Genomic DNA, 19,964 nt, shown 5'->3' with positions numbered 1-19,964 from the left:
AACTGATCTCAGCTGATTGCCGAAGGCAATATCTTTCTCTTTGCTTCTCTCCTCCACACAACTCATTTATGTGTTTCTTACTGGTTTGATGATCACGGCTCTGATTGGTCAGAAGGTGTTGAATCGTTTTCTCTATTAGAGGCTCTGACAGTAGAGCGGCTGCACATCACAGGTTCAGATTAATGCTCTTGTTCTAATACAGAATCGTTTCTATAGTAACAGAGGTTTAAAAAATGTGTGATCGTTAAAAGTTTTCTGTGAGGAGAGAAATGGGTTTATTTGTTTAAAGTGTGTAAGGAGTCTCCCAGTGTCAGTGCTTTATAACAGTCAGTTAAGTTCTCCCACATCTTCAGGACGGAGGAGTTTACATTTGTTTGCGCTTTCTCAGTAACATCTAACCAGCTTCATAGTTTCTCTCTTTTCTTAGAAAAGGGACAAAAATATTGCGACAGTGACGTGTTTTACAGTCGACTCTTGTCTCTGACTCTGTAGTGCTGCTGCCCTCTGCTGGCCATGTTTATTCATGTCTCATGATATTTAGATGTTCACAAATACACTTCAACACTCCACAACAACTCAGCTGTTAATCATCTATTTTCTCATCACTTTAACTGCAAATATTATTATTTCATTTTAACAGGCGCACACTGTGTGAATAGAGTTATTTATGGATTTATTTAACATAGCTTTTATATTTATAAAATGTATCATTAATTATGTTAGCTTGTTTTTATATTATACTTCTATAATATTATACTTCTATTAAGCAATTATTATATACATATTATACTTATATTAAGCAATTATTATTATTATTATTATTGTTGTTGTTGTTGTTGTTGTTTTTGTTATAATAATAACTATTAGAATAATAATAATAATAATTATTATTATTATTATTATTATTATTATTAGTAGTAGTAGTAGTAGTAGTAGTAGTAGTAGTATTATACTATAATAATAATAATAATAACAATAATAACAAGAATCATTATGATTATTGTTATTATTATTATTATTATTATTATTATTATTATTATTATTAGTAGTAGTAGTAGTAGTAGTAGTAGTAGTAGTATTATACTAATAATAATAATAATAATAACAATAATAACAAGAATCATTATGATTATTGTTATTATTGTTATTATTATTATTATTATTATTATTATTATTATTAGAATGATTATTGTTATTTGAAGTTTTATACTATACAATACTTCTAGAGTCCTATGAGTCATCTATCCAATGACTCTAAAAGTATTGGCACCCTATATACACACACACATATACATCTATACACTCACGTCTATCTACGCTACACTCGGACACGTGACTAATCAACACGCTCTGCACGCGCACTGCACCTTTAAATACAAAAAAATAACGCCCTCAAGTTTCCGTCCAGAATTCAGCTTACCATAGACCCGGATGAGACCTCGGTGCCTGATTGGATTAGAAGATCCCCAAGTAACATCCTGGGATTTGTAGTTCTGTAAAGTAGACTACAAATACAAACAACCGATTTAATATATCCAAATATTCCGTATTTCCCCGTAGACATGTACAGATAATATCCAACACACAGACATTATGTGTTTTTAAGCGAACTTATGTTTGAACATAATGATTAATAAAATATATGACGTTTCTCAGCGATGACGTATACCCACTTCAAGGTGTTGCTGACTGTCGTAAAGTTGTCCATTCGCTTTCCGGCAGCCGTGTGCACGTGTGTACTGTTGAGCTCTTCACACATTTATTACACCGTGAGTAAAATAAATAATTATTAGACTTTATTTAAAACTTTATTATACGCAACAGTAACCGCGCGTTTCAGCTGAGGTACATTACTCATTATAAGTGAGGATAATTTGTTATAAACACCTTTGTATGGCTTGTGTTGGTTGTTAGCATGTAGCTAATAACAGTTTGTGTTTATTAAATTAATCCAATAAAATGTTAATTATAGAATGTGAAAGTAAACAGATGACTAAATGACGGATTCTGTGTAGAACTGACAAAAGCTTCATGTTTAGGAAGAAAAACGTTTAAATTTACGTTACTAAGTTTTAAATAAATATATAATTAAAACTTAATGTTGAAGATGTATTAAAGATTTTTACACATTTCAATATAAGTGGTTTGTAAACGTAAGACGGGTTTATAAAAGACTTCATTTAACCCAGTGTTCAGTGGTGTTTGTGCTGAACCCAAGTGCTTGGTGGTGTTTGTGTTTGGTGGTGTTTGTGTTTGGTGGTGTCTGTGCTGAATCCCTGTGTTTAGTGGTGTCTGTGTTTGGTGGTGTTTGTGCTGAATCCCTGTGTTTAGTGGTGTTTGTGTTTGGTGGTGTCTGTGCTGAATCCCAGTGTTTAGTGGCGTTTGTGTTTGGTGGTGTCTGTGCTGAATCCCTGTGTTTAGTGGTGTTTGTGTTTGGTGGTGTCTGTGCTGAATCCCTGTGTTTAGTGGTGTCTGTGTTTGGTGGTGTCTGTGCTGAATCCCTGTGTTTAGTGGTGTCTGTGTTTGGTGGTGTTTGTGCTGAATCCCTGTGTTTAGTGGTGTCTGTGCTGAATCCCAGTGTTTAGTGGTGTCTGTTTAGTGGTGTTTGTGCTGAATCCCTGTGTTTAGTGGTGTCTGTGTTTGGTGGTGTCTGTGCTGAATCCCTGTGTTTAGTGGTGTTTGTGTTTGGTGGTGTCTGTGCTGAATCCCAGTGTTTAGTGGCGTTTGTGTTTGGTGGTGTCTGTGCTGAATCCCTGTGTTTAGTGGTGTTTGTGTTTGGTGGTGTCTGTGCTGAATCCCTGTGTTTAGTGGTGTCTGTGTTTGGTGGTGTCTGTGCTGAATCCCTGTGTTTAGTGGTGTCTGTGTTTGGTGGTGTTTGTGCTGAATCCCTGTGTTTGGTGGTGTCTGTGCTGAATCCCAGTGTTTAGTGGCATTTGTGTTTAGTGGTGTTTGTGCTGAATCCCTGTGTTTAGTGGTGTTTGTGTTTGGTGGTGTTTGTGCTGAATCCCTGTGTTTAGTGGTGTTTGTGTTTGGTGGTGTTTGTGCTGAATCCCTGTGTTTAGTGGTGTTTGTGTTTGGTGGTGTTTGTGCTGAATCCCTGTGTTTGGTGGTGTTTGTGTTTGGTGGTGTTTGTGCTGAATCCCTGTGTTTAGTGGTGTTTGTGTTTGGTGGTGTTTGTGATGAACCCCAGTGTTTAATGGCGTTTGTGCTGACTCTCTCGCAGTCAGTGTTTTACACTGTGGTGTTTTTATTTCTCTACTCAGACACAGTTGCCATGGCAAAGAGTCTGCGCAGTAAATGGAAGAGGAAGATGAGAGCAGAGAAGAGGAAGAAGAACGCTCCAAAGGAGCTGGCTCGGCTGAAAGCGGCTCTGGGTCAGGAGGGGAAAGGAGACCTCAGCATGAAGGACGTGTGTGAGATGGCCACCGTGGTTCCTGCTCATAAACTGACGACCAGAGCGCAGGACGTGGAGATGAGCGGAGAGAACATAGAAGAACAGAGTGAGAGATTTCACACGTCACTCCAATCACAACACCAGCCAAACACCTTCACGTGAAATATTTCACTATAGATGTGGCATCATTATTATTATTATTATTATTTATGTGGTCTGAAGTGTTTGGTTTTAGTTGTATTAATAAGAAATAAACCACAATCTCTCTCTGTGTGTGTGTCCCTCTCTCTCTCTCCACCCCTTCCCCCCAGGTGAGACAGGGAAGATGGAGACGGACAGCAAGAGGAAGAAGGGGACAATGCTGAATGAACATGGACAGTATCCTGTGTGGATGAGTCAGAGAAAGGCCAAGAAACTCAAACACCAACGAAAGGCCAAGAAAACGGGCCAGAAGAAGAAGAAGGGTGTGGCCTGGTAGCTACACACAGATGTGTGTTTTAATGTACAGTTTATGGACTGATTAGTGTGTGTGGTGATGCAGAGCGCTGAGAGTGAACTGGAACATGTGGAAAGATGAGGAATGAAATTGAAAGCGCAAAATCCTGTGTGTGTGTGTGTGTGGTTTCACTGTAAATCAGTTTTCATTGATTAAACATCATTCTCCGTCTCAGCTGTTTGAGTTTATTATGAGTGTATAATCTTGTGTAAAGGTGAAGCAGCTCTGTCTGTAGTTAAGATGAGCTGCTGCAGGAGAGCAGAGTTAAAAACTTAAATCTAAACAATGCTTAATGCTTGTTTATGCAATTGAGCATAAACAAATAAGTCCTTTTTTTAATACTTTATTAAACAAAAAACTATGTTTTTGAGGAGTAAATGTCAGTATTTGAGGTGTTCCGTCAGCTCGTCCTGTCTGAGCACTTTATAGTTCTTCCACTCAGTAAAATGTGACAAATGATTTGTTTACTTCTACAATATAAGAGCTACATTAGATGTGCTAGTTAAAGCTAGTTAGCATTGCTAGTGTTCTCTTACCAGGCTGAACTCACTAGCATGCTAGCTCACGTGATGTCACATCATTAGGTTTCTCATTGGCTGATCCAATTTGACACAAGCTCCGCCCCTTTTTTATTCACAGTTGTCTGTCACTTTGTTATTTCGAGGATTAGCATGAATTAAAAAAAATCATTAAACGTTCAACCGAGTGTCTGGTGATAGACGTTTCCTGACAGATGGATAAATAATAAAGAGGATTCTGATTAAATCTTTATAAACGGCTTTATATTACATATTGGGGCTAATACGCTGTCGTTGCTATAGCAACAGGTATTTACTGTACGTCACGAGAGGATAGAATAGAAGATGAATAGTGAGAAAGGGAACGAACTGGTTTAACATGACGACTATAAACAGATCAAAAGTTTGCGGTGTGATAAAGAGCTGTTTGAGGAAGAAGAATCGACTTCAGGGAGTAACAGTAACTCTGCTGCATCACTTATAGTTTTTCTACATCAACACACACACACACACACACACACTGATTTCCTTTTGGTGTGTTCATGTGTTGCCAAATCTGCATTCTTAAAACACATGCAATAAGCAATTAAAGATCGTTGTGATATTAAACACACCACACACGGTTATTTTATGGAGCAGAGTGCCAATACTTTATGCTTCTGACTTTAGTTTTATATAGCTTTAATATAATAAAATGAAAAGTGTTGATTCATAAGATGGTAAACTGAGATAAAATACTGTGCAGTTATCAGGGTGTGAAAATATCACATGGACACACAACTGGTTCACAGAACACACTTTATAACACCTCTGTCTGTGGGGAAATAATAATAATAATAATAATAATAATAATAATAATAATAACTGTTTACACCCAATCTGCATCACACCAACACAACACCTGACTGACAGCAGATACACAGGGGGACTTTTATGGTTTCTTTAGGGATTTTAGCAGATCTGGCAACCAGTAACAAAGCAAATAGAGAAAGATGTCATTCATAGAGAAACACTGGGCATTGTTTAGGATGTTGTCTAGAGAAGCTGCACAAAGGATGCTGGGAAAAGGCCGGTGTTTCCGTGACAGCTTCCCTTCCACCAGCCCTCGTCCACCATCTCAATGTTAGTGATGATGTCATCAGGCACGAAGGAGATTTCATCATCAGCCTCTGAAATCAGAGCAGTGTTCATACAAGCTGTCCTGTGTATGTGTGTGTGTGTGTGTGTGTGTGTGTGTGTGTGTGTGTGTGTGTGTGTGTGTGAGAGATACTCACCGCCCTGATAGTCATACAGAGCCCTGGCTGACTTGCTGTTGGGGTTTATAGCTTCATAATCGTTCTCAACGACTGTGAGAGAAAAAACACACAATTACATACAAGCAATGGCTGTGTCATGATAAGAGTGTGTGGTTTGGGACACACCCACAGTGTACTGATGAGTGTTTATGTGCACTATATAGTGAATAAGGTGTGTGGTTTGGGACACGCCCACAGTGGACTGAAGATGATGGTGTTTATGCGCACAATATATAGTGACTAACCGGCGAAATGAGCTGATCCTATGTCCTCGTATTCTCCTTCATCAATGTTTCGGTGAGGAAGAGGAGGAGGACCAGAGTCATCTTCCTCTAACAGGTCATCAGATCGAGGGTGGTTTTGGTGTTTAGAGATTAAAAAAAACAATTCAAAATATCAGGTAAAAAATGGATTAATTTAACACCAGATAATTTTATAAATAATCCTGTAGATGACAATATTCCTGTATCTGATCAGAGCTTAGAATGTTTCACTCCATTCCAGAGACCGATTTAAACAGATCGTATCAGTAGTACTGGTCTCTGATCAGGGTTGTGTCTCCCTGCTATAGTGCAGCTTTTTGTGCACTATATAGTGAATAAGGTGTGTGGTTTGGGACACACCCACAGTGGACTGAAGATGATGCTGTTTATGTGCACTATATAGTGAGTAGTGTGTGCGGTTTGGGACACGCCCACAGTGGACTGATGACAGTGTTAATGTGCACTATATAGTGAATGGTGTGTGTGATTTGGGACACGCCCACAGTGGACTGAAGATGATGGTGTTTATGTGCACTATATAGTGAATAGAGTGTGTGGTTTGGAACACGCCCACAGTGGACTGATGACAGTGTTTGTGTGCACTATATAGTGAATAGAGTGTGTGGTTTGGAACACACCCACAGTGGACTGATGACAGTGTTTATGTGCACTATATAGTGAATAGAGTGTGTGGTTTGGAACACGCCCACAGTGGACTGATGACAGTGTTTATGTGCACTATATAGTGAATAGAGTGTGTGGTTTGGAACACGCCCACAGTGGACTGATGACAGTGTTTATTTGCGCTATATAGTGAATATAGTGTGTGGTTTAGGACACGCCCTAAGTGGACTGACGATGATGGTGTTTATGTGCACTATAAAGTGACTAACCGGTGACATGAGCTGATCCGATGTCCTCGTATTCTCCTTCATCAATGTATCTTTGAGGAAGAGGAGGAGGACCAGAGTCATCTTCCTCTAACACTTCATCAGATCGAGCTTGGTTTTGGTGTTTAGAGATAAAAAAAAACAATCTGTAAATTCACTGCTCATGATGTGATTCGGTGAGAACATTGTGATTTAAAACAATCATTTAATTCACTACACAGAGATTTGATTTGATATCAAAAATATTAAATACTGTAGCAAACTTATAATAAACCCACTGTAGGGAATCACATGCCATCAAAATGCAACCTCATGAATTATTTCAACAGCAAAATTCAAAATATCAGGTAAAAATGGATTAATTTAACACCAGATAATTTTATAAATAATCCTGTAGATGACAATATTCCTGTATCTGATCAGAGCTTAGAATGTTTCACTCCACTCCTCACAGCTTTTTGTGCACTATATAGTGAATAAGGTGTGTGGTTTGGGACACACTCACAGTGGACTGAAGATGATGCTGTTTATGTGCACTATATAGTGAATAGAGCGTGTGATTTGGGACACGCCCACAGTGGACTGATATCAGTGTTAATGTGCACTATATAGTGAATAGAGTGTGTGATTTGGGACACGCCCACAGTGGACTGAAGATGAAGGTGTTTATGTGCACTATATAGTGAATGGTGTGTGTGGTTTGGGACACGCCCACAGTGGACTGAAGATGATGGTGTTTATGTGCACTATATAGTGAATGGTGTGTGTGTGTGGTTTGGGACACGCCCACAGTGGACTGAAGATGATGGTGTTTATGTGCACTATATAGTGAATAGTGTGTGTGGTTTGGGACACGCCCACAGTGGACAAGATGATAGTGTTTATGTGCACTATATAGTGAATAGTGTGTGTGGTTTGGAACACGCCCACAGTGGACTGAAGAGTGTTTATGTGCACTATATAGTGAATAAGATGTGTGGTTTGGGAGACGCCCACAGTGGACTGAAGATGATGGTGTTTATGTGCACTATGTAGCGACTAACCGGTGACATGAGCTGATCCTATGTCCTCGTATTCTCCTTCATCAATGTCTCTTTGAGGAAGAGGAGGAGGACCAGAGTCATCTTCCTCTAACAGGTCATCAGATCGAGGGGGCAGTGATGGGGGCTCATCATACTCAGGCTCCTCATCATACTCCTGTGAACACACACACACACACACACACACACACACACACACACACACACACACACACACACACACACACACACACACACACACACACACACACACACACAAAACTAAGTGGATGAGGAAAAGTGAACCAGGGGAAGTAAACAAGGGGATGTGAATAAACATGTTATAAGCAGCAGTAGCTTTAAAAGTTTACCTGGGGTACAGGATCTGGAGAGTCTCTGGGAATTTCAGGAAGTGGTCTAAAGTCCTGTGATAATTTCACAGGTTCAGGTATGACAGGAGGCCTCTGTTCCTCCTCCTCATACTCACGGCTGGTCACCTATACACACACACACACACACACACACACACACACACACACACACACACACACACACACACACACACACACATACACACACACACAAACACAGAACTGAGCAATTCTGAAATCAAATACAATTGGATCTTTATCCACTCTAACGTTTCCAATCCATTTTCCAGAAGATGTGGAGGATGTGTGTGAGTCTTCACCTTCCTGGACAGTGAACAATGTTAGAAACCCAACATACGACAAATGACTCAGTGGGACAAATGACTCAGTGAATCGATTCACTTGTTAGTGGAAGTGATTTGGATTGTTGTAAAATGTAAACAAATCGAATTAATCTGTTAATCAAAGTTAAGCATACACTTGTATAAGATCAGGTAATTGGACAGGCTCAGGTAGTGGGCGGGACTATGACTGGAATAGAACACAGAATTAAAGGTAACCGTAACGAATCAGATTAAAGCGGAGATACGTGAAGTTCAAATGAAAACAAGACTGGATATTTCATTAACTTCACACACAGAGTGTTTGTATGTGTGTGTGTTTGACCTTTTCTCTTTTCTGTGCCTCCTCTTTTTCTCTCTTTTCTCGAGCCTGTCTCCTCACTCGCTCTTCCTCCGCTCGCTTCCTATTTTCTTCTTCTGTTGTCTTCGCCATGTTCTCAAAGCGGGACTTCAGGCTTCCGGCTCCTGAGCTCGCTACACACACACACACACACACACACACACACACACACACACACACACACACACACACACACACACACACACACACACACACACACACACACACACACACAAATGACATATTTACGTTCACTTATAGCACTAAAAGCAATAACTATTACTGAGTTTTCCTTTTAAAGCTGCAGTCTGTAAATATTTTTAAACTTGTAACAAATTCCAAATCACATTATTTCAGGTAAATATTTTTCATTTTTAGCTCCACACCCAACCTGAGCACTGTTGCTTGCTTTAAAGGTAAGCTGTGTGAAACATGCTTTAGAATAGGGGAGGAGTCTTACAGGGAAAAGGGGAGGGGTTTGTTCGTGTTTTTATTGCACTTCACCTTACAGCCAGCAGAGGACAAATAGCTCCTTTAATTTGTTTTATTGATTTTCATTTATTGCATAATTTTTCTTTATGTCTCGTAACAACGTGACACTTACAGGCCTCGGGCGGTGAAGTTTTCTTGTAGGACGCGGTGGGAGACTCCATGTCGCTGAAGGAGGCTGCGTTCTGTGACGAGACGAGACGAGGTTACTGATCATGTTCATGTGTTAATCTGTGTGTTAATGAGATGTGAGGTTTACCTTATCCATACGGTCAGACTGTACGCCGTAGCGTCCTCCAAAACCTTTAGCGTAGTCTGTAACAGTGAGAGAACTTACAGAGAGCTGAAGATCTTTATTCACATATACAATAATTACTAGGGTTTCTGACATGTTTTTCTTTCTGTTCTGTTTTTCTTCTCTCTTTCTCTCTCTCTCTCTCTCTCTCTCTCTCTCTCTAATCATTTTCCCTCCTCCGCTCCGTACCGTTCTCTTTACTTTCTACCTTCTTCTCATCTCATGCCTGCTCTGTTCCTTTGCTATATTACTTTATTCTCCTCCTTGTATATATTTGTCTCTCAACTCTTACCATCTTTTCCCTTTTCTTCTGGGTTCTTCTCATCTTCTACTCTTCTCTTCTCTTTCTCTTTTCTTTGCCTCGTTTCTCAATTTGCTTTCTGACAGTTTTCCCTTTTCTATCCTTCTCTCCTGTTTTTTTACTTCTTTTGCTCAAAACTTTCGGTTCATTTAATTTCACTTCTCCTTCTTTCTTTTTTTGCCTGTCTTTCCAATCCCTCTTTCATTCCTTTATTTAGTGCAGTGTAAATCAGAGTAAACTCACCTTTCTGTGACTCGTGTTTCTCGGTTTCTCCTTTATAATCGTACCCCAGAGCCGCTTTATCCACTCGCTCCTTCTGCACTCCATACTTCCCTCCGAAGCCTTTAGAGTAATCTGAAGGGAAACAAACAAATAAACATACAGACAGACAGACAGACAGACAGACAGACAGACAGACCAATGATACCATCATGGGAGACGTTTGTATGCTAAAGGAAACGTTGTTATTTTCCTTTAACATCTTTGAATGTACAGCAGTTATATGCTGCAGCGATTAAGGGGGCCAAGCACTTTTGTCTCGTCACAAGAAGACTATCTGAAGTCATTGTTGTAAGCATCGATGTTGTTTCCTGTGGAAATACTAAATGATGATATGTAAAGTCTTTGCTGAGAAACCTTGAAGATGAGGATAAAGTTTGTTTTCTTACATCAGGACATGTTTCTGAACAACTCTGCTGAGAAATGGCCTTACTTCCTGTTTGATGACTTCATTTAAAAATTGCAAGCTTCCTGCAAAACCCAACTTCTTCTTATCACCATCACTCCACTAGAAGAAGCTGATTTTTGTAAAGTACATTACAGCACATTGAAATTCATGTTTCACATATCCCAAGGTTGGGTCAGAGCACAGGGTCAGCTGTGATACCACACCCCTGGAGCAGTGAGGGTTAAGGGCCTTGCTCAAGGGCCCAACAGTGTCAGCTTGGTAGTGCTGGGGCTTGAACCCTACACTAAAGTGAAGAATAATAATTAACACTGAGCAGCTGCTTAGTTCCATGCAGTTTTACTCATAATTTGCGTATTACAGCACCTCTATGTACAATTTCACCATAAGAATTTGTCCAATCATCATAAATCTGGTTCAGACTATCGAGACCAATGATTGGATGAATTCTTTGTTATTTCCTATGTGGTGAAAATGTCAAATAAAAATTTTATTTGTCACTTACACATACAGAGTACGATATGCAGTGAAATGCTTTAAGTTTTCACATATCCCAGGTTGTTATGAGCCTGGGGTCAGAGCGAAGGGTCAGCCATAGTACGACGCCCCTGGAGAAGGTGAGGTTAAGGGCCTTGCTCAAGGACCCAACGTTGATGTCTCAGCAGCTTGTGGGCTTGAACCCCCGACCTTCTGATCAGTAACCCGAAGCCTTAACCACTGAACATCATGTCCTCTTGTACATTACCCACTGAACTCGGCATGACCCAAAGAATCAGAATCACTTCTACACATTGTACTTCTTGCCTGTTGTTGGCGCTAGAGCTCTCGGGTCATGAACATGAAATAGTACGAACTACAGTACCAACCTTTCTGTGACTCGTGTTTCTCAGTTTCTCCTTTATAATCGTACCCCAGAGCCGCTTTATCCACCCGCTCCTTCTGCACTCCATACTTCCCTCCGAAGCCTTTAGAGTAATCTGAAGCAAACAAATGTAAATAAAATACCACATATACATTTGTGTGTATAAACACATGGAATACATTCGTGTGTTTGATGAAAACGCTGAATAAACACTGCTCAAAAAAACTAATATTATATACAGAAATATTTCATTTCAAAACTAACGTTTTCAAGTTGATAAAATTGTAATTCAGTCATTATGTTACATTCATTCATTCATTCATTCATTCATTCATTCATCTTCTACCGCTTATCCGAACTACCTCGGGTCACGGGGAGCCTGTGCCTATCTCAGGCGTCATCGGGCATCGAGGCAGGATACACCCTGGATGGAGTGCCAACCCATCACAGGACACACACACTCTCATTCACTCACACTCACACACTACGGACAATTTTCCGGAGATGCCAATCAACCTACCATGCATGTCTTTGGACCGGGGGAGGAAACCGGAGTACCCGGAGGAAACCCCCGAGGCACGGGGAGAACATGCAAACTCCACACAAACAAGGTGGAGGCGGGAATCAAACCCCCAACCCTGGAGGTGTGAGGCGAACGTGCTAACCACTAAGCCACTGTGCCTCCCATTATGTTACAAATAAAATGAAATAAATTGTGTGTTTAGACACAAACAATATCGATAGATACAAAGTGGACAATATTTATCCACAAGTAATATGTTAAAAATACAGCTGCAAGCAGCGATTACGGGGCCAAGCACTTTCACTTGAAGCCATTGGAGCATCAGTTCCAGTCGATTCAGGAGCATATGTTCTGCTTCTCCAAAAACCTGCATGCTCTACACACTAGTCTGCAATTTTATCCCGAATAAAGATTTTATATAGAATTTATAGTCAATTAACTACGTACATTGTGTACATGGTATACAGTAAATACCTCTATTTGAAGCAGGAAAAGTAGTGTTTATTCCTGCACTATTAGCTAGCAGTGTTTAGTGGAATGTCCACATGGGTAAAGAAGCCATTTTCTTCACCTTTCTGTGACTCGTGTTTCTCGGTTTCTCCTTTATAATCGTACCCCAGAGCCGCTTTATCCACTCGCTCCTTCTGCACTCCAAACTTCCCTCCGAAGCCTTTAGAGTAATCTGAAGGGAAACAAACAAATGTAAATAAAATACCACATATACATTTGTGTGTTTGATGAAAACGCTGAATAAACACTGCTCAAAAATACTAATATTATATAAAAAAATATTTCAACGATTTCAAGTCGATAAAACTGTAATTCAGTCATTATGTTACATTCATTCATTCATTCTCTACCACTTATCCGAACTACCTCGGGTCACGGGGAGCCTGTGCCTATCTCAGGCGTCATCGGGCATCGAGGCAGGATACACCCTGGACGGAGTGCCAACCCATCACAGGGCACACACACACTCTCATTCACTCACACACACACACACACACACACACTACGGACAATTTTCCAGAGATGCCAATCAACCTACCATGCATGTCTTTGGACCGCGAGAGGAAACCGGAGTACCCGGAGGAAACCCCCGAGGCACGGGGAGAACATGCAAACTCCACACACACAAGGTGGAGGTGGGAATCAAACCCCCAACCCTGGAGGTGTGAGGCGAACGTGCTAACCACTAAGCCACCGTGCCTCCCATTATGTTACACAAAAAATGAAATAAATTAACGTGTGTGTTTAGATACAAACGATATCAACAAAAGTATATTGTTTATTCCTGCACTATTAGTGGAATGTCCACATGCGTAAAGAAGCCATTTTCTTCACCTTTCTGTGACTCGTGTTTCTCGGTTTCTCCTTTATAATCGTACCCCAGAGCCGCTTTATCCACCCGCTCCTTCTGCACTCCAAACTTCCCTCCGAAGCCTTTAGAGTAATCTGAGATTGAAGAAGAAATTTAGAATGTAATATTGACAGCTCTGTTAATCCCATGTGGTTCACACACATTTCTCGCTCACCTTCTTCACCTGAACATTGTGTGTGTGTGTGTGTGTGTGTGTGTGTGTGTGTGTGTGTGTGTGTGTGTGTGTGTGTGTGTGTGTGTGTGTGTGTGTGTGAAGTGGAGTACCTTTCTGTGAGGCGTGCTGCTCCACTTGCCCTTTATACTCGTAGCCCAAAGCAGACTACAGAGAGGATAACACCATTATTAATTAGAATTCTAACCTCGTTCGTGTGAGAAGGTGACAGTTAGGGTTTGGGTTATGTTTTACTGTAGAATATGTGACCCAAACCTGGTCTATACGGTCTTTCTGTACACCGAATTTCCCTCCGAAACCTTTCGCTGCGTCCGTTTGGGACGAGTGCTGAGCCACCTGTGCTATGTAGCTGTGCCCCACTGCATCCTGGGAAAGAGCAGTTTAATTTAAGGTTAATTTAACTTAATCTACAGAGTGTGTATCTTCATTCCATCATCACACTTAGGGAAAAAAGACCTGCTCTGATCATATAAATACATAACTGTGACTCCGGCCTTTTTTAACGACAGTACATTATATAGAAAATAATAATGGAAATAAAAATAACAAACAAACGAATAAACTTTATGCCAATGACAGTTTTTGATACGTAAATATTCAATAACATTTAAGTGCTTTAGTAATAATGTATTCAGTGGTTACAAAAATGTTTTAATTAATTAATAATTAAATAAACAATTAATAGTTATTACATAATTAAATAATTAATTATTTTTTAAACAAAATATAATAATGACAGATTTTATTTGCCATTTTTACATATAAATAAATAAATAGATAGATAGATAGATAGATAGATAGATAGATAGATAGATAGATAGATAGATAGATAGATAGATAGACAGACAGACAGACAGACAGACAGACAGACAGACAGATAGATAGATAGATAGATAGATAGATAGATAGATAGATAGATAGATAGATAGATAGATAGATAATATCTAATAAGAATCTTAAAAATAAGAATATTAGCACATGATTTTTTACACCTTATCCATCCTGTCTTTCTCGACACCGAATTTGCCGCCATATCCATACGAAGCTTTAGGACCTTCCTCCTGCTCCTTCTTCTTCACTAATTCATGCTCCTGAGACACCTTCTGTCTGAGCTCAGCCACACTACACACACACACACACACACACACACACACACACACACACACACACACACACACACACACACACGCACACACACATTTGTTTTTGCTCCATATGCAACTGATGTTGTGAACTGATGTCGAAAGTTTTGATGTGAAAACACTGTTGCTTAGCAACAAAAATCAATGTACACTAACTGTAAGCTAGATATCTGAAAGTGTTTAGGATTTATTGTGATTAGTTACGGATAAATCGAATCACACCAGGAGGCAGGTTTACTAGCCAGTGAGCAGGAAGTAAACATTAGTGAGTTGTCAGATGGACTCACTAACGAACACGTCACACCACCTGTCACTTTCCCACAATTCTTTGCTCTCTGTTTCTTCAGCTGTCTCTGCTGATTCGCCTTCTCTCTAAACCGAGTCCATATTTGGGAGTGCAATAGATTGCAGCACTGCTACTTCCTCTCTGGGTCTCTCTCACTTCCTTTATCTGTCATTCTGGGTGACGTTTTAACCGCTGTGGTTTCAGTTCAGTGCCGAATAGAAACGTCTGTGAGCGATCGTACTCTAAACGTATTCTACGCTTTCAGGAAGACCGAAATAACAAAGAGCTGAGTGCAGTAAATAATAGTGAATAACAGTAACACTTATAATAATAACTGCTGAGATGACAAGTCAGCAAACATGAGGTATATATCTGTGTGAAGGTGATATCCTCAGGCAGACGAGTCACAACAATGAGAGTCGGTCAGTGAGTCAGACTGTCAAGCAATGAGTCAAAGTCTGTCAGCGAGGCAGTTAGTGAATAAGTCAATTAATAAGTCAGTCAATGAATCGATCGATGTATCAGTCAGTCAGTGAGTCAATCAACGAGTCGGGGAATAAGTGAGTCAGACAGCCAGTCAATCCATCAGTGAGTCTGTCGGTCAATCAATGTGTCAGCCATAAGTGAATCAGTGAGTCTGTCGGTCAATCAATGAGTCAGCCGTTCAGTGAGTCTGTCAGTCAATCAATGTGTCAGCCATTCAGTGAATCAGTGAGTCAGTCAGTCAATCAATGAGTCAGTCATTCAGTGAGTCTGTCAGTCAATCAATGTGTCAGCCATAAGTGAATCAGTGAGTCTGTCAGTCAATCAAGTTGTCAGCCGTAAGTGAATCAGTGAGTCAGTCAGTCAATCAATGAGTCAGTCATTCAGTGAGTCTGTCAGTCAATCAAGGTGTCAGCCATAAGTGAATCAGTGAGTCTGTCAGTCAATCAATGTGTCAGCCATAAGTGAATCAGTGAGTCTGTCAGTCAATCAAGGTGTCAGCCATAAGTGAATCAGTGAGTCTGTCAGTCAATCAAGGTGTCAGCCATAAGTGAATCAGTGAGTCTGTCAGTCATTCAATACGTCAATCCCACAGTGAATAAGTGAGCCACTCAGTCAACCAATGAGTCAGTCCATCAGTGAGTCAGTCAGTCAATTAATTAATCAGTGAATCAGTCAGCCAGTCAGTGAATCTTCCACTGTCACTGTGTCTGTCAGTTAATGGGTCAGTCACTCAGTGTATCAAACCTTTATTAAGACTGACAGCCAGTGTTATGGACAGTCAGTGTATCAGTCAGTCAGTGAGAGTGTCATTTAGTCAGTAGAGCAGTCAGTTATTCTGTGAGTCAGTCATGCTGTAAATCAATCAATCTGATGTGTCAGTGAGTCAATGTGAGTCAGTGAGTCAGTCGGTGAATCAGCAAAAAAAAACCCAAGAGATTATAAAGTAATATCTCTTTTGAAATGTTTAGGTTTTGTCACATTTGTGTTGCACATTAGGTTTTGTAGATTACCTGATGGCCTCTTTGCGTCCTGATCCTTCAATGGTTTTTGATCCCCATCTCTGCTCCTGCTCAGACACATCGTTCTGACACACAAAACAAAGATTCTTACATTATTATATATCTATATCAGATCCAACCCACTCTCTGAATTACTTCTACAGCTTGATTTTATATCTGTAGAGGAAAAGACTGAATCTCCAGAGACTGTACTGATTATACTGATTATCTAAGGTGCCTTACAGGTACCAGGTAACAGGACAGGATCCTGCTACGTACCTCAAAGTCTGGATCCGTTTCCCAGTCGTCTCCCTCAGACACCACCTTCACGTTCACATTATGACCCACCACAGATTTCCACATCTATGAAGAAAAAGTCCAGAAATCTTCCTTATCTCTCACATAAGTAATGTAAAAGTAATCTGCCCTAAGTAATGTTAACAAGTCTTTCTAATGTCACAGTAAAATTAAAGCTGCCATATCTCTCACATAAGTAATGTTAACAAGTCTTTCTAATGTCACAGTAAAATTAAAGCTGCCATATCTCTCACATAAGTAATGTTAGCAAGTCTTTCTAATGTCACAGTAAAATTAAAGCTGCCCTAAGTAATGTTAGCAAGTCTTTCTAATGTCACAGTAAAATTAAAGCTGCCCTAAGTAATGTTAGCAAGTCTTTCTAATGTCACAGTAAAATTAAAGCTGCCATAAGTAATGTTAGCAAGTCTTTCTAATGTCACGGTAAAATTAAAGCTGCCATAAGTAATGTAGCAAGTCTTTCTAATGTCACAGTAAAATTAAAGCTGCCCTAAGTAATGTTAACAAGTCTTTCTAATGTCACAGTAAAATTAAAGCTTCCATAAGTAATGTTAGCAAGTCGTTCTAATGTCACAGTAAAATTAAAGCTGCCCTAAGTAATGTTAGCAAGTCTTTCTAATGTCACAGTAAAATTAAAGCTGCCATAAGTAATGTTAGCAAGTCTTTCTAATGTCACGGTAAAATTAAAGCTGCCATAAGTAATGTAGCAAGTATTTCTAATGTCACAGTAAAATTAAAGCTGCCCTAAGTAATGTTAACAAGTCTTTCTAATGTCACAGTAAAATTAAAGCTTCCATAAGTAATGTTAGCAAGTCGTTCTAATGTCACAGTAAAATTAAAGCTGCCCTAAGTAATGTTAGCAAGTCTTTCTAATGTCACAGTAAAATTAAAGCTGCCATAAGTAATGTTAACAAGTCTTTCTAATGTCACAGTAAAATTAAAGCTTCCATAAGTAATGTTAGCAAGTCGTTCTAATGTCACAGTAAAATTAAAGCTGCCCTAAGTAATGTTAGCAAGTCTTTCTAATGTCACAGTAAAATTAAAGCTGCCATAAGTAATGTTAACAAGTCTTTCTAATGTCACAGTAAAATTAAAGCTGCCCTAAGTAATGTTAGCAAGTCTTTCTAATGTCACAGTAAAATTAAAGCTGCCATAAGTAATGCTAGCAAGTCTTTCTAATGTCATGGTAAAATTAAAGCTGCCATAAGTAATGTAGCAAGTCTTTCTAATGTCACAGTAAAATTAAAGCTGCCCTAAGTAATGTTAGCAAGTCGTTCTAATGTCACAGTAAAATTAAAGCTGCCCTAAGTAATGTTAACAAGTCTTTCTAATGTCACAGTAAAATTAAAGCTGCCCTAAGTAATGCTAGCAAGTCTTTCTAATGTCACAGTAAAATTAAAGCTGCCATAAGTAATGTTAGCAAGTCTTTCTAATGTCACGGTAAAATTAAAGCTGCCATAAGTAATGTTAGCAAGTCTTTCTAATGTCATGGTAAAATTAAAGCTGCCATAAGTAATGTAGCAAGTCTTTCTAATGTCACAGTAAAATTAAAGTTGCCCTAAGTAATGTTAGCAAGTCTTTCTAATGTCACAGTAAAATTAAAGCTGCCATAAGTAATGTTAGCAAGTCTTTCTAATGTCACAGTAAAATTAAAGCTGCCATAAGTAATGTAGCAAGTCTTTCTAATGTCACAGTAAAATTAAAGCTGCCCTAAGTAATGTTAGCAAGTCTTTCTAATGTCACAGTAAAATTAAAGCTGCCATAAGTAATGTTAACAAGTCTTTCTAATGTCACAGTAAAATTAAAGCTGCCCTAAGTAATGCTAGCAAGTCTTTCTAATGTCACAGTAAAATTAAAGCTGCCATAAGTAATGTTAACAAGTCTTTCTAATGTCACAGTAAAATTAAAGCTGCCCTAAGTAATGCTAGCAAGTCTTTCTAATGTCACAGTAAAATTAAAGCTGCCATAAGTAATGCTAGCAAGTCTTTCAAACATCAAGATACTAATTGCTGTTAATATTTCTGCCACAATTTAAAATAATGTATAGAACTTCTCACTGACGTGGAAATAACTGGCAGGCAGGAAATGTCTATGCAGGAAAAGCTATATATGTCTACTACCGTTTCTCATCAGAACAGAAATAGGAAAATGCTGGTCACTTCACACCCACAGCGGACCCACATGCTGCTTTCGTGTGTGAACATATCAGGTCAGGGTGTGAAGAGTGCGTAGCTGAAGTGTGTATTAACAATCACTTACAGATGCTTTAATATTATTTGTTGCATTGCTGTCTTGTATGTTTGTTAGTTTTTTTGCATATACTATAATTATATATGACGCTAACTCTTATTTACGTTTTTGGGATATGGATATATGTGTGTGTGTGTGTGTGTGTGTGTGTGTGTGTGTGTGTGTGTGTGTGTGTGTGTGTGTGTGTGTGTGTGTGTAAAATGTCTTTCTATATTTAGTAATTTAAAGATACAATTACCTATAGTACAATATGTAAGTTAGATAAATAATTCATTGTTGTTGTTTCATTATGACACACACTATTAACACACAATCACCTTCCTGTCAGTGTGTATAGGCTTCTTTATTTCTGTGACACATTTTACTAGTTCCTCAATTTTACTTCTTGCACTCTTTATGCAATGTTCACTTTAAAACATTTCTGTCTGTCTCTGTTTAAGAAATCATCTCGTTTGTGATTATAAATCAAAGCGCACAAAATTAGGTAGCAGAAATGAAAAGCTTTTTTTGACATGATAAGTGCACACACACACACACACACACACACACACACACACACACACACACACACACACACACACAAATACACTTCCTGCTAGAACTGAAGTTTAGATATCATGAATCACACAGAGGGGGAAGAATAAAACACAGGCAGTAATGTTATAGTCTACTTACAGTGTGGATGAGTGGAATAAAAAAAGTGAAATGAATAAAAACAAATGATAAACCTGGAGGAGAAAAAAAGGTGCAGTCGGTGAAGTTGCGCTCGTGGGCACGAGGACTGAAATGCGCGTTCACGTCAGAAGAGATGGAGGAAGTGAGAGAGAGAGAGAGAGAGAGAGAGAGAGAGAG

General features: G+C 39.2%; 2 protein-coding genes and 1 long non-coding RNA gene across 10 annotated transcripts in view; 2 read left to right on the top strand and 1 right to left on the bottom strand.

Annotated features, from left to right (window-relative positions):
- LOC125139614 overlaps positions 1-4,064 on the top strand; it is an 8,164-nt gene extending 4,100 nt beyond the window's left edge. The window contains exon 2 of the long non-coding RNA XR_007138660.1: positions 3,919-4,064. This is a non-coding gene — a long non-coding RNA (uncharacterized LOC125139614). The remainder of the gene's footprint in view (positions 1-3,918) is intronic.
- Positions 1,618-4,064, top strand: llph (LLP homolog, long-term synaptic facilitation factor). 3 transcript variants are annotated; one of them, XR_007138657.1, is made up of 4 exons: positions 1,618-1,769; positions 3,264-3,500; positions 3,706-3,926; positions 4,000-4,064. XR_007138657.1 is itself a non-coding variant. In XM_027160802.2 (3 exons), the coding sequence occupies exons 1-3, from the start codon at positions 1,643-1,645 to the stop codon at positions 3,870-3,872; spliced, it is 531 nt and encodes a 176-aa protein (XP_027016603.2). In that variant the 5' UTR covers positions 1,618-1,642; the 3' UTR covers positions 3,873-4,064. The 3 variants fall into 3 exon arrangements, 2 of the variants coding, with proteins under 2 accessions (XP_027016603.2, XP_027016604.1); XM_027160802.2 differs by having other exon boundaries at positions 3,706-4,064; XM_027160803.2 differs by having other exon boundaries at positions 1,745-1,845; positions 3,706-4,064.
- A 1,125-nt stretch (positions 4,065-5,189) lies between these two features.
- Positions 5,190-19,945, bottom strand: hcls1 (hematopoietic cell-specific Lyn substrate 1). Of its 6 annotated transcripts, XM_027160801.2 has the most exons (19): positions 19,788-19,945; positions 16,827-16,910; positions 16,560-16,633; positions 14,628-14,757; positions 13,891-14,001; positions 13,728-13,782; positions 13,427-13,537; positions 12,654-12,764; positions 11,564-11,674; positions 10,256-10,366; positions 9,676-9,731; positions 9,532-9,601; positions 8,913-9,061; positions 8,247-8,372; positions 7,900-8,053; positions 6,860-6,967; positions 5,949-6,035; positions 5,683-5,754; positions 5,190-5,577 (listed from the first exon to the last, which is right to left on the bottom strand). In XM_027160801.2, exons 2-19 carry the CDS (start codon positions 16,908-16,910, stop codon positions 5,444-5,446), a joined length of 1,854 nt encoding a protein of 617 aa, XP_027016602.1. In that variant the 5' UTR covers positions 19,788-19,945; the 3' UTR covers positions 5,190-5,443. The 6 variants fall into 6 exon arrangements, with proteins under 6 accessions (XP_027016602.1, XP_047660002.1, XP_047660003.1 ...); XM_047804046.1 differs by lacking the exon at positions 6,860-6,967; XM_047804047.1 differs by lacking the exon at positions 10,256-10,366.
- Between the last annotated feature and the right edge of the window lie 19 nt (positions 19,946-19,964).

This window comes from Tachysurus fulvidraco, chromosome 19 (genome assembly GCF_022655615.1).
Source record: "Tachysurus fulvidraco isolate hzauxx_2018 chromosome 19, HZAU_PFXX_2.0, whole genome shotgun sequence".
In the NCBI taxonomy this organism is placed as follows: domain Eukaryota; kingdom Metazoa; phylum Chordata; class Actinopteri; order Siluriformes; family Bagridae; genus Tachysurus; species Tachysurus fulvidraco.
Note: the sequence above shows the minus strand (reverse complement) of the source record. Positions and strands in the feature narration are given on the sequence as shown.

What these genes read in the sequence shown, in the direction of transcription:
- llph (XM_027160802.2), top strand. Translation starts at nt 1,643, where the DNA reads ATGACGTTTCTCAGCGATGACGTATACCCACTTCAAGGTGTTGCTGAC. An exon ending in CTTCACACATTTATTACACC is followed by an intron (nt 1,770 to 3,263) that starts GTGAGTAAAATA and finishes TTCTCTACTCAG; the next exon opens with ACACAGTTGCCATGGCAAAG. An exon ending in AGAGAACATAGAAGAACAGA is followed by an intron (nt 3,501 to 3,705) that starts GTGAGAGATTTC and finishes CCTTCCCCCCAG; the next exon opens with GTGAGACAGGGAAGATGGAG.
- hcls1 (XM_027160801.2), bottom strand. Translation starts at nt 16,910, where the DNA reads ATGTGGAAATCTGTGGTGGGTCATAATGTGAACGTGAAGGTGGTGTCT. An exon ending in AAACGGATCCAGACTTTGAG is followed by an intron (nt 16,634 to 16,826) that starts GTACGTAGCAGG and finishes TTTGTGTGTCAG; the next exon opens with AACGATGTGTCTGAGCAGGA. An exon ending in TCTGTATGACTATCAGGGCG is followed by an intron (nt 5,578 to 5,682) that starts GTGAGTATCTCT and finishes CTCTGATTTCAG; the next exon opens with AGGCTGATGATGAAATCTCC.